This window comes from Somniosus microcephalus, chromosome 3, assembly GCF_052327205.1.
Source record: "Somniosus microcephalus isolate GS21.2 chromosome 3, FLI_Smic_1.0, whole genome shotgun sequence".
NCBI lineage: Eukaryota > Metazoa > Chordata > Chondrichthyes > Squaliformes > Somniosidae > Somniosus > Somniosus microcephalus.
In genome coordinates this window covers 92007583-92021568 of record NC_140989.1, presented here as the reverse complement: position 1 = coordinate 92021568, position 13986 = coordinate 92007583, and the positions used below count along the sequence as shown (strand labels likewise).

The 13986-nt window shown below is 44.4% G+C and overlaps 1 protein-coding gene across 2 annotated transcripts in view; it reads left to right on the top strand.

Annotated features, from left to right (window-relative positions):
• Positions 1 to 13986, top strand: part of LOC147121204 (proteasome activator complex subunit 4-like) — a 187606-nt gene that overhangs the window by 73939 nt on the left and 99681 nt on the right. For both annotated transcript variants that reach the window (XM_085981336.1, XM_085981335.1), the window contains 4 exons: positions 5969 to 6038; positions 8260 to 8327; positions 8813 to 9028; positions 9247 to 9404. In XM_085981336.1, the coding sequence (XP_085837462.1) occupies positions 5969 to 6038; positions 8260 to 8327; positions 8813 to 9028; positions 9247 to 9404 (512 nt within the window). The remainder of the gene's footprint in view (positions 1 to 5968; positions 6039 to 8259; positions 8328 to 8812; positions 9029 to 9246; positions 9405 to 13986) is intronic.

Sequence of the window (13986 nt, the reverse complement as noted above, 5' to 3'; positions counted from 1 at the left end):
TTACCGCCCCATCAGTCTACTCTCCATCAGCAGAGTGATGGAAGGTGTCTCCGACAGTGCTGTGAAGTGGCAGTTACTCACCAATAACCTGCTCATGGATGCTCAGTTTGGGTTCCACCAGGACCACTCTGTTCCAGACCCCATTGCAGCCTTGATCCAAACATGGACAAAAGAGCTGAATTTCAGAGGTGAGGTGAGAGTGACTGCCCTTGACATCGAGACAGAATTTGACTGAGTGTGGCATCAAGGATCCCAAGTAAAACTGAAGTGAATGGAAATCGGGGAAATCTCCACTGGTTGGAGTCATACCTCGCACAAAGCAAGATGGTTGTGGTTGTTGGAGGCCAGTCATCATAGCCCCAGGACATCGCTGCAGGAGTTTCTCGGCAGTGTCCTCTGCCCAACCATTTTCAGCTGCTTTATCAATGACCGTCCCTCCATCATAATGGGTCGGATATTCCGATCCCTACGGGTGAGTATGCATTGTGTACTCACCCGTAGGGACATCGGAAATGCCGGTTCCAGGCATGCACAGCGCATGCGCTGGAAACCGGCATTTCCAATCTGTCAAGAAAGCACGACAGATTCTCCGGCTGCCCTGCCTCTGCAGGTGGAGTTCCGCTTTTTGGAGACCCTCTGCCCGCAGAAAACCCTTACACCTGCTTTTACCAGGCACAAGAATTGTAAGGCCTGCTTTTACCAGGATAAGAGTTGAAGAAAAGTAATACATTTTTTTTCACTGATCTTTCATTTAAAAATACTTTTAAAAAAGGTAATTTTATTTTTAGCCCCATAAAAAAACTTTTAATAATTTTTTTCAAAAATGTAAACTTTTGTTTCAAATAGTTAATTTAATGGCCCAGAAATTCGGGTCGGGGGCTTCCCGCGGGTGCAAGCCCCCGACCTGCACTTAGCTTGCGCGCCGGCAGTTGAACTCTGTGCTCCCGTGGAATTCCGCTCCGGGCCTTGTCCCAGCTGCCGGCACGCTGTGCTTGCGTGTCCCAGGGGCGTAGTTAGTGCGATGCGTCCCCTGGGATCACGTGAGCCATGGGCAGCCAATCGGAGGAGGGAAAAGCCCATTCATAAGATTGACAGGAAGACCTGTCTAAACTTATGAATACTCCGGCCCCAAAATAGTAGTAAACCTTCAAATAAAATTTTAAAAATCATCTCACTTTTTAAATAAACTATAAATTACATTAAATAACTATTTTAAACAATTTAAATTTTTGAAAAAAATAATTTTATAAAAAAACGGGGCTAAAAATAAACTTACCTTGCTTTAAAGTATTTAAAAATAATAAACCTGTGGGGAAAAAATGTTTTAATTTTAATTAATTGACCACTTACCTTTTAAAATGCAGGCCTTGCGTCTGGTTTTTACATTTCTAAAATCTAAAGACTTACCAATGATAGAACGGATTCTTTTACCCTCAGTCTGGTTCAGTAATCACTGAGTCGAATGCAACTGGAGAATTCAAACGATTTATTTTCCGCGGAGTCTTACTCTGAAATGTCGGCGCCGACTCCTGCAAGAGTCTGACGAACCCAACAGAGCAAGCAATTTGTCATACAGTGTGCTACAGTATTATACTTGCATTTGAGAAGACATTAACACCTCGTATATTCCTGCACCAATCCTGAGCTGTGCACGTATACATTTAATTTGATTTCCTGGCCTGGCAGTTTGAAATAAAGAAGTCACATTTAACTGAATGGGTTACAGCTAAGTAAACATCCTGGTAATGTGTTCATGATCACCTAAACATTATGGTAATGCGTTTGCAATCATGGTAATGCGGTTTCTGATCACCTATTGTCTGTATAACTTCTGCACGCTGCCTTACATTGTTCCTATCAGCAAGGTGTGACATTGTGGGCGCCAGCCATATTAGCAGCCAAAGATCAGTTTAGCCTTTTTATTTTACTTCTTGCTGCCTTCACAGTTTCTTGTTTCTATTTCCTTGACCTTGGTATTCTCACCCTCATGGAAAAACCTGTTTAAAAAAACAAAAACGTAAGTTCAAAGCGCACGCGCAGACTCCCGTGTGCACGCGTTCGACCTCTGAACCCCTTTGTTCAGAGGAACGGAAGTGCTGGTTTCCCGTGTATGCAAGAAACCGGCACTTCCATCGGGCCCACGCGTGAGTACCCCGTGCATACTCGCGCGTTGGGACCCGAATTACTGGGCCATTGTAATTTCAAGTCATTTTAAAAATGTGATTTAAAAAAAAAAAAAAAAAATTATTTAAAGTATTACTATGTTTTGGGGTGATCTCCATTCATATATTTGACAGGTCTTCCTGTCAAGTGTATGAACATAGAAACATAGAAGATAGGAGCAGGAGTAGGCCATTCGGCCCCTCGAGCCTGTTCCGCCATTTAGTAATGAGATCATGGCTGATCATCCAAATTCAGTACCCTGTCCCTGCTTTCTCCCCATATCCCTTGATCCCTTTAGCCTTAAGAAATATATCCAACTCCTTCTTGAATATATCTAATGAATTGGCCTCAACGGCCTTCTGTGGTAGAGAATTCCACAGGTTCACCACTCTCTGGGTGAAGAAATTCCTCCTCATCTCAGTCCTAAATGGCTTGCCCCTTATCCTTAGACTGTGACCCCTGGTTCTGGACTCCCCCGCCATCGGGAACATCCTTCCAGCATCTAGTCTGTCTAGCCCTGTTAGAATTTTATAGGTTTCAATGAGATCCCCTCATTCTTCTAAACTCTAGCGAATACAAGCCCAATCGACCCAATCTCTCTCCATACGTCATTCCTGCCATCCCAGGTATCAGTCTGTTGAATCTTTGCTGCACTCCCTCCATGGCAAGAACATCCTTCCTCAGATAAGGTGACCAAAACTGCACATAATACTCAAGGTGTGGTCTCACCAAGGCCCTGTACAACTGCAGCAAGACATCCTTGTTCCTGTACTCGAATCCTCTCGCTGTGAAGGCCAACATACCATTTGTCGTCTTAACCACCTGCTGCACCTGCATGCTTACCTTCAGCGACTGGTGCACAAGGACACCCAGGTCTTGTTGCACTTCCCCTTTTCCCAATCTATTGCTGTTCAGATAATCTGCCTTCCTGTTTTTGCCACCAAAGTGGATAATCTTGCATTTTTCCACATTATACTGCATCTGCCATGCATCTGCCCAATCATACTGGAGTTTCTCTGCATCCTCACAGCACACATGCCCACCCAGCTTTGTGTCGTCTGCAAACCTGGAGATATTACATCTAGTTGCCTCGTCTAGATCATTAATTATATATTGTGAATAACTGGGGTCCTAGCACCGATCCCTGCGGTACCCCACTAGTCACTGGGAGATTCCCTTCTGTGATTGGCTCCCCATGGCCCACGTGATCTCAGGGACACTGCGAACTACCTGCGCCTCTGGGATACGTGGGCCCTGCGCACTTGCAGTTTGGAGAGGCCCAGCACCGGAATTGTGCGCGTCCCGGGAGCCCTCGGGTAAGGGCGCAGATTTTTCCAGATCGCAGTCCTCCGCCCGCGGGAGGCCTGCGATCGGAATATCTGGGCCAATGTCAGCAGTGGGGATGTTCATTGATGATTGCACAGTGATCAATTCCATTCGCAACTCCTCAGATAATGAAGCAGTCCATGCCCGCATGCAGCAATACCTGGACAACATTCAGGCTGGAGTAAGTGGCAAGCTACATTCACACTAGCAGGGTAGATAAAGGGGAACCAGTGGATGTTGTATATTTGGATTTCCAAAAGGCATTCGATAACATGCCACATAAAAGGTTGCTATGCAAGATAAGGGCTCATGGGGTCGAGGGTAATGTATTAGCATGGATAGAGGATTGTTTAATGGACAGAAAACAGGCTGTACCTAGTGGGGTCCCGCAAGGATCAGTGCTTGGGCTTCAGCTATTTACAATCTATATTAATGACTTAGATGAAAGGACCGAGTGCAGTGTAGCCAAGTTTGCTGACGATAGAAAGCTAGGTGGAAAAATATAAGCTGCGAGGAGGCCACAAAGAGCTTGCAAAGAGATATAGACAGGTTAAGTGAGTGGGCAGTGAGGTGGCAGATGCAGTATAATGTGGGGAAATGTGAGGTTATTCACTTTGGTAGGAAGAATAAAAAAACAATTTTTTTTTAAATGGTGGGAAACTATTAAATGCTGGTGTTCGGAGACATTTAGGTGTCCTCGTACAGGAAACACTAGGTTAGCATGCAGGTACAGCAAGCAATTAGGAAGGCAAATGGCATGTTGGCCTTTATTGCAAGTACAAGAGTAAGGAAGTCTTGCTACAATTGTACAGGGCTTTGGTGAGACGACACCTAGAGTGCTGTGCACAGTTTTGGTCTCCTTATCTGAGAAAGGACATACCTGCCTTAAAGGTGGTGCAACGAAGGTTCACTAGATTGATTTCTGGGATGAGAGGGTTGTCCTCTGAGGAGAGATTGAGTAGATTAGGCCTATACTCTCGAGTTTAAAGAATGAGAGGTGTTCGCATTGAAACAGGAAAGATTCTGAGGGGGATTGACCGGATAGATGTGAGAGGTTGTTTCCCCTTGCTGGAGTCTCAGGATAAGGTGTCGGCCATTTAAGACCGCGATGAGGAGGAATTTTTTCAATCGGAGGATTGTAAATCTTTGGAATTCTATACCTCAAAGGGCCCTGTGGATGCTGAGTCACTGGATTTATTCAAGGCTGAGATAGCTAGATAGATTTTTGGACTCATGGGGGATCGGGTGGGAAAGTGGAGTTTACTAAGATCAACCATGATCTTACTGAGTGGTGGAGCAGGCTCGAAGGACCATATGGCCTACACCTCCTAATTCTTAGGTTTACCATCATCGAATCCCTCACCATCAACATCCTGGGGGTCACCATTGACCAGAAACTTAACTGGACCAGCCACATAAATAATGTGGCTGCACAAGCAGGTCAGGGGGGGGCTGGGTATTCTGTTGCGAGTGACTGACCTCCTGACTCCCCAAAGTCTTTCCACCATCTAAAAGGCACAACTAAGGAGTGTGATGGAATGCTCTCCACTTTCCTGGATGAGTGCAGCTGTAACAGCACTCTAGAAGCTCGACACCATCCAGGACAAAACAGCCCGCTAGATTGGCACCCCATCTACTACCTTAAACATTCACTCCCTCCACCACCGGCGCACCGTGGCTGCGGTGTGTACCATCTACAAGATGCACTCGAGAACTCACCAAGGCTTCTTCGACAACACTTCCCAAACCCACAACCTCTACCACCTAGAAGGACAAAGGTAGCAGGCGCATGAGAAGACCATCACCTCCAAGTCGCACACCATCCTGACTTGCAGATATATCGCTGTTCCTTCATAGTCACTGGTTCAAACTCCTGGAGCTCCCTACCTTACAGCATTGTGGGAGCACCTTCACCACATGGACTGCAGCAGATCAAGAAGGCACGCCACCACCTTTTCAAGGACAATTAGGGATGGGCAATAAATGCTGGCCTTGCCAGCAACACACACATCCCGTAAATGAATATATAAAAGACAACTTGCTGTGGGCAATGCCATGGGAGATCTGGAAGACCATTCGGCCCATCCTAATTACACCATCCAGATAACTTGTACATCATTACATCTGCTGCCTGTTTCTTGAATAACTCCAGGGTTTTTGGTAATTGGTTGAATGCCCAAACAGTTTTTTTTTTAAAGCTACAATTATCTCCGTAACATTTGCTGAAAGTTGGGAGTTCTGTTATTCCAGTTGCTACAAGCGAGGCATTCAGTTCATGAGTTTTTATTTTTGAAGGAATTAACGGCAGTTTACAAAATGGTCTGCCACTATTGGAATAAGGTTGAGTCATTTATATTTACAAGTGCAGCTGCTTGGAGAAGTACTGCATGCTCGTCATCGGCTGCGCTTTAGTAAAGTAAAAACACATGGATGTTGATATTCTTCAAATTTACTGTTTGTTTCCTTGTTTTGTTTCTAGTGTCGTCCAGCAACCGCTCTGAAACGATTTGTGCCACACTGCTGCAATGCAATAACTCAGCTAACCATCAGTAAGCATTGTAGTTTTAATATAAGTCGATTACACTAATCACGTGGTAATGGTGAAATTGAACATTTAATTTAGAGTGTTCAAAAGTTTTTCATAACAAATTTGTACAAAGAAGAACGGAGCCTGATAAAGACTATTGTACAAGTTTACAGTGCAAATTGTGGTTCAAGTTGGCCCAAAATCCGGCTTGTGTTCAGTTCTATTAATGCTCCAAGTTCCCTAAGGGTTGGGGCCAATTTGGATGTGTGTATGTATCTGCCACTATCTCTGGTAATTCATGACCTCTGTTCCATTCCATTGACCATCATTATTCCAATATTAAGTGAATATATTAACTGTTCTAACCCTGGTTGGTCCAGAGAATTCCTGGTCTGGCCATTTTATTGAGATTTCAGTTCACACTGATGCCAGAACAAATCCTTAAATTGCAGTATTAAAGTATTTAAATATTGGGCGTTGTGTAATTTCTGTAATCCGAACCTTACCCTAAAATTTGAACGATTTCTACTTGTGTTGCCTTCCCTTTTACTTCCCATTCTCTGTTCTATATTTTATTTTTATACTGTTCTAAATATATTTTAATTTTTCCTGTAACTTTTTTTTAATGTTTAAACTTATCTGTTTTCCAGTGCCACTGGGCTCTTTCAAATTGGTAAAAACTGGTGTGTTGAACTGTACAAATACATACCGACTCCTTTAGGTTTAAATGTCGAGTGCTGAAAATGGTGAATGTTGCAACTAGAATGAACTTCTGTAGTGGAAGGGCACCAAGCCAATTGACCCAACTTTCAGGCTACCTAAAACCTGATTTCATGCATACCTTAGGATTTCTATCAGCAATTAGCCCATTCTGAGGATGGGTCTTCATTGTTCAAACCTGGAGCCTGCTTGACTGAAAATTTACTTGAAAGACCAATTTTTGAGGTCATTAAAGATTGACCTGGTCATTGCATTGTCAAAGCAACCCGGTCAATCTTTTGACATTTTTTTGAGCACATTTGTTTGAACACTCGGTTAGGTATCTTGTTAGTAGTCTAATAGGCAGGTGATACCAGAATAAACTATCCGCTGTGTCCTTGAAAAAATTTCAAGTGTGTGCATGTATGTTAGGCACGTGCAACATCTAATGTGCATTAATGAAGAAGTTTGCTTCAACGGACTGATCTGTGAAGTTATGTTCCCATCTAACCTGGGTAGCTACACCAACTTAGAAGCTGTAGTGGTGAACCTGTATTATAGTACTAGGTTTCAGAATAGAGGGGTGTGGTACTAAGTCATGTTTACATACATATAGATACGACCGTAACTTGACAATTGATGGGACCCGTGTTAATCAGGGCTTGTCAGCAAGGATTTCTAAATGGAGGATTGTGCTTGATGTCAAAATTCTGGGAACAACTTTCAGAAAGGATAAGTAAAAGAAATTTAGTGGATGTAGTTATTTGGATTTCAAAAAGCATTCGACAGTATCAATGAGAGTTTTATGGCAAAGATCTAGCTTGGCCCATAGAATTAAGGGAAATATGTAAGAAATCACACAACACCAGGTTATAGTCCAACAAGCTGTTGGACTATAACCTGGTGTTGTGTGATTTCTTACATTTGTCCACCCCAGTCCAACTCCGGCATCTCCACACTAAGGGAAATATGATGGCAGAGAGAGTTGGTTGGAGGGTAGAAAGCAAAAGGTAGGGCTAACTGCAAGTTTCTCAGACTGGAAAGATGTGGTGAGTGGTGGTCCATTGGGGTCTGTGATGGGGCTGTTGCTATTTATCCAAAACCTGAACTTGGCAGTGAAATGGTAATATAGAAATTTGCTGATGACATGAACTTGGGGGTATGGTAAATTGTGACTAGAACTGTGAAAGACTAAGAAGGCATTGATAGGCTAGCAGGATCGACAGATGGGTAGTCCTATGCAGCTCAATGTAGAGAAATGTGGTGTGAAGTAATACTTTTTGGAAATAAGAATAGGGAAAGGAACTGTACCTTCCTGGAAGGATAATAAAGTTTAAAAAAAAAAACAATCATTTAAGGAACAGTTGGATGATGTGATGGGGAAATTATAGGATCTTTCTGGAATGATGATCTAAGTTGGGTTACATGGCCTTCCTCATCTGTGTCAATCCTAAGAATTTTGATTGATGATTGACTGTAAATCTGCATGTTTGGGAAAGAGGAGCCTAACAGCTGCATCTGACTTATTTTTTCATTCTTTGTAGATGATGATGTATTACAAGAACAGGAATTGGATAAGGAACTGCTTTGGAATCTCCAGTTGTTATCAGAGGTAAATTCAAGAAATATCAAAATGAGCCATGACTTTCACAGGTGAAAAACTTGAAATTGACCTAATAGAATATGGTGGGCTTGTCCCCTTTTACACCCATGATGCAGCATTTTTAAATATATATATTTTTTATGCTTTTGTTTGCTCCTACATTGGTTTGATCTGTTTCTGAGCACCCTATTTGATTTTTTGGATTCTTCTGTTATAATCTCCCATTTGCAATGTTAGGTTCAGAAAATGTAGGAACTAAACATGGACTCCTATTATGTGCAATAGTTTGGCATCACCAGAGGTTCTATCATGTCAGGAACATATCAAGACTTGATATCTGGTTAACTTGGAAACCAGAATGGAAGGAGACATAAAGACAACAGCAGAAGAATTAGCTAAATGCTTTTCAGTTTAAAAAAAAAGTGTTTGAAAAATGATGCGGGTGCTCATTCCAAATTTCCATAGCTTAATGCAAATACTTACATTTTTTTCAGATAACACGCGTAGATGGTGATAAGTTGCTGCCATACAAGGATCAACTTGTAAAGATTCTACAACGAACACTGCACTTGAAGTGTAAGCAGGGATACACTCTGGCTGGAAACTTGTTACATCACCTACTTCGTTCAACTACACTAATCTATCCGACAGAGTACTGCAGCGTGCCAGGTGGTTTTGATAAACCTTTCACAGAATACTTTCCCATTAAGGTATGCATTATTTATTAATGAATGTGATAAATATGTATTCATCTGATTTTCTTTTGATTTATGCTTCTACAAAGCGTCTTGGGACATTTTTCTTATGATAAAGGCGCTATATAAATGCAAATTATTGATGATCAGTTTGAATGTTTTTGCTAAGTCATTGTATTTAAATGATATGCATTTTTCCGCTCTCTTCCACGTCCCCCAAAATATGTTTGTAGGATTGGGGAAGACCAGGAGATCTTTGGAAGTTAGGAATTCAGTGGCACGTGGCTTCTGCAGAGGAGATAAGTTTTGCTTACTACTTGTTGGATAACTTCCTTCAGCCTGAACTGTGCAGACTCCAACGATGTGCCGACGGAGAAATAGAAATGTCAAGGTTTGTTATCTCATCTATATATATAAAGCGGCTCTTCTGTCTGTCTGTCTGTCCGCCTGGTCTCTATACGTTTGGAAGTTACAGAGCGTACCGACGCGCGCGTCGCCTCAAAAGAAAGCTTGCGATTCCGGACCGGTCATCGGCGTATTTACGTTTCGGCCGCACAAAAATCCCGCCCACGGTATCCCAAAAACGTTCAGCGTTCTGCTCATTAGCATCTCATGAGCGACCGCGTGACGTCTAGGTCTTCCTACAGTTGAGTGTCGAGTGACTCGACGATTGACCAATCCTACGCTTCGGTGACCTGACCGGTCGACCAATCGGTGCGTGTGTGGGCGGGCCTTATCCTTCTGAACCGAGGTGAGTGGCCGCCATCTTGATTTTTCACGATTTTTTCCCCCACACTTTCTCTGTTAGGGAACTAAGGTAAATATTTTAATGATGTGTTAGGGAATTAAATAACAATTTAATGGGGGGGGGGGGGAGAGCCTCGGGAAATCGCGGGGGGTGGGGAGAGCCTCGGGAAATCGCGGGGGGTGGGGAGAGCCTCGGGAAATCGCGGAGGGGGGGGAGAGCCTCGGGAAATCGCAGGGGGGGTGGGAGAGCCTCGGGAAATCGCGGGGGGGGGAGAGAGCCTCGGGAAATCGCCGGGGGGGGGGAGAGAGCCTCGGGAAATCGCCCGGGGGGGGAGAGAGCCTCGGGAAATCGCGGGGGGGGGGGAGAGAGCCTCGGGAAATCGCGGGGGCGCGCGAGCCTCTGGAAATCGCGGGGCGCTCGCGCCGGCCGCACTGACCGCGCATGCGCCGGCCGCGAGAGCCCGCTCCCGGCGCCGGCCGCCGCTCAGCATTCCCGCTCTGGCAACGGCACCGGACCTCAGGTAGGCAGGGGGAGGGGCCGGAGAGAGGGACAGAGGGGAGCGGGGGAGGGAGGGTCACAGACAGGGGAGGGGGTGGGGGTGGGCGACGGGAGGGGAGGAGGGGAGCGGGGGTGGAGAGGGGAGCGGGTGGGCGAGGGGAGGGAGGGAGGGAGACAGGGGAGGGATAGGACAGGCAGAGGACATGACAGGGAGAGGGGGGACACACAGGGGCAGGGAGACCAAGCGCCCCAAAATTGCCCTCGTGCCCCAAAATTGCCCTCGCGCCCCAAAATTGCCCTCGCGCCCCAAAATTGCTCTCGCAACGCGGGGCTCCCCAGCTAGTTATTGATAAAACAATCTTTGGGAGTAACTAGGGAATGGGGGAAAAGATGAGACGGCTATTGTAAAATAATGGAAAAATTGATGGTCATTTCATAGGATTCTTTTGTCAAAGCTATTCTTCTAATCCTGGCAATTTAATAATGTATACAAAATACATTTTTGCAGTTAGCATGTAAATCACTTGTACCAGCTGATCTCATGATGGTCTAATGATTCTAATTAGTTGGGTTTCTTATTGAAATTGTGCATTTGGATAAAGTTGTGGGATTGAGCCTGTAAACATGAAGGGGATGCTTCTTTGTCTTGAATTCTATCCCATGCAAACTAATTGATGTGTCTTGTGAAGGTGCAATGTTTTCAGCATAAGACTGGAATAAAGATGTTGGAATATTGGTAAAAAATAACCTTTAGACTGCTGGTTAATCGCAGGAAATTTCCGTTTCTTTGGGTTGACCATTTCAGTGCACATACTATGATGCGATATACTATATACTAAAATTCAAATACCAAGAATGGCTTTATTTCTGTACTAATAGCTTTATATAAATATATTTAAAATCTTGCATTTGCTTCCATTTTTTCCCTACAAAATCTTGCTTCCTATTGTCATGTTTTTTTGTCACACTTTTGTGTCAACTGTTCCATTATAAATTCTTTTGTCCACTTGTATAACATGTAAACCTCTGATGTAAACTTGTCGTGCTATAATTGCACCCTGTAGCCCCTGATGGCAGTGTGAATGTTCTTTCCCAGCAGCGAAATATTAAAAATCCTGCATCTGCACACCCTGGTCCAATGTTCCCTGCCCTCGATCCCCACCTCGCCTGAAGACTGTACCTGGTCTTCGCTCACTGTGTGCATCGCCATGGATAGTAACTAGTTCTACTAAAATAAATACATTTAAATAATTTTAAAGTTTTTTGGTTGCACTTTCTTTTCTTCCATTTTGGTTTTAATATTAATTTTCACCTGGCTTCTAGAAGGAGTGCTCCATTCCTCCCTACACCCATTGTGACAACCAATTGTTTCTTCAATAACTCGTGTTTTCACCGCCACTGCTACCCTATGGTCAGTCCTAAATTTGCCTTTCACTGATTTGAACCTGTGCCCCCTTATTGGACTCTTGCAATTTTGTTTGACAAAATTTAATGGATTTATCTCTTCTATACCATTTGCTATCTCAAGATCCTCTATAGGATCACCTTTAAGTCTCCTACTTTTGAGGTTGGAAGGCCAAAATATTTCTAGTCTTTCCTCATCTCTGATGCGCAGAATCAGCTTTGTGGCTTTTCTCTGAACTGCCTCCAATGTTTACCTATCTCCTTTTCTGTCTCGGTGATCAGAACTGAACACCGTACTCAAAGAAGGGGTTCAGAGGTTGAACGCGTGCGCAGGAGAGGCTGCGCATGCGCATCGAACTTAGGTTTTCTTTGCAGGTTTTCCCGGGAGGGTAAGTCTGCAGAATTTACACATTTAAAAAGCAGTCGTAAGGCCTGCTTTTTACAAGGTAAGTGGTGAATTAATTAAAATTAAAACATTTTTTCCACAGGCTTATTATTTTTAAATACTCTAAAGAAGGGTAAGTTTATTTTTAGCCCCGTTAGAAAATAAAATTAAGTTTTTCAAATTTAAGTTATTGTTCAAAATAGTTATTTCATGTATTTTATAGTTTATTTAAAAAATGTGATGTTTTTAAAAAAATTATTTGAAGATTGTGATGTTTTGGGGCCGTAGTATTTAAGTTTTGACAGCTCTTCCTGTCAAACTTATGAATGGAGCATTCCCTGCTCCGATTGGCTCTCCATGGCCCACGTGATCCCAGGGGATGCATCGAACTAACTGCGCCCCTGGGATACGCAAGCACTGCGCGCCAGCAGTTGGAGCAGGCCCAGGATCGGAATTCCACGGGGGCCCACAGCTCAACGGCCAACGCGCATGGTAAGTGCAGGTCGGGGGCTTGCACCCGCAGGAAGCCCTCGACCCGAATTTCTGGGCCAAAAGCGTTTATTTATGACAACTCTTTATATTTATGGTGTGGAGATGCCGGTGTTGGACTGGGGTGGACAAATGTAAGAAGTCACACACCAGGTTATAGTCCAACAGTTTTATTTGAAATCACAAGCTTTCGGAGCGCTGCTCCTTGTCAGGTGAAGTGAAGAATTGCATATAAGCACAGCATATATAGTCAGAGAGTACTGCCAGATGATTACAGGTAATCTTTCTAACTGCCCTTTATCACACCTTGGCAGAGAGATAATCACCGCAATCACAGGTGTGAATGGTGTCCAAACAGGTCAGTCAGGAAAACATTACATCAAAGAACAATGAGGTGGAGTCACAAGGGGTCAAATGTTGCAGATGCTGGGGCCTGTATGGAAAAACAAACAAAAACCTATTTTTTTTGCTGGAAATCACAGCAGGTCCGGCTGCATCTGTGTAGAGAGAACAAGCCAATGACTACTCGAGTCTGGATGACTCTACGTCGGGTGGGGCTACATGTAGCGTGACATAAACCCCAGATCCCGGTTGAGGTCATCCTCATGAGTGACCCCACCTCATTGTTCTTTGATGTAATGTTTTCCTGACTGACCTGTTTGGACACTGTGGTAAACCACTGTTATACCTGCCTGTGTGGGTGTTTGTATTCCACTGTGTACATGTCTGTACATGCCTCGGCTGACTCCTCCCACAAGTCCAGGTATAAAGGTGACTGCTCCACAGTCCCTCTGTATTCTGGACTGGTCGACCACTCGAGGCACACCTTCATTCTCTTGTTAATAAAAGCCTGTTAGTTACTCGCTTAACCTCAGTCTTTTGAGTAATTGATAGCGCATCAATTTTATTAACAAGATTTTTATAATGGAGAAGATCCTCACACCGGCATGCCTGGACTTAGACCATCGGGAGGCGGACGCATCCACCAAGTTTGCTCACTGGCTTAGGTGCTTTGAAAGATTCCTGATCGCCTCCGCTGCAACGGTCAAATCGGATGAGGACAAACTGGATGTCCTGACCTCCAAAGTGAACCACCGAGCGTACTCGGTCATCCAGGACGCGACCTCGTACACGGCTGCTCTCAAGCTCCTCAAGGACCAGTACACGCGCCCAGTGAACGAGGTGTACGCCAGGCACCTCCTGGGGAGTCGTAAACAACAACCTGGGGAATCGACCGAGGAATACCTTCAGGCACTGTCTGTGCTTGGCCGGGCCTGTGGTTGTAAGGATGTAAAGGCCGCCGTGTACACAGAGGAACTTATCCGGGACGCTTTTGTAGCGGGCCACAGGTCCAATTACACCCGACAGCGACTGTTGGAGCAGAATGACCTCGACCTCAACAAGGCCTCTGAACTCGCACTATCATTGGACGCAGCCTACCGGGGCATG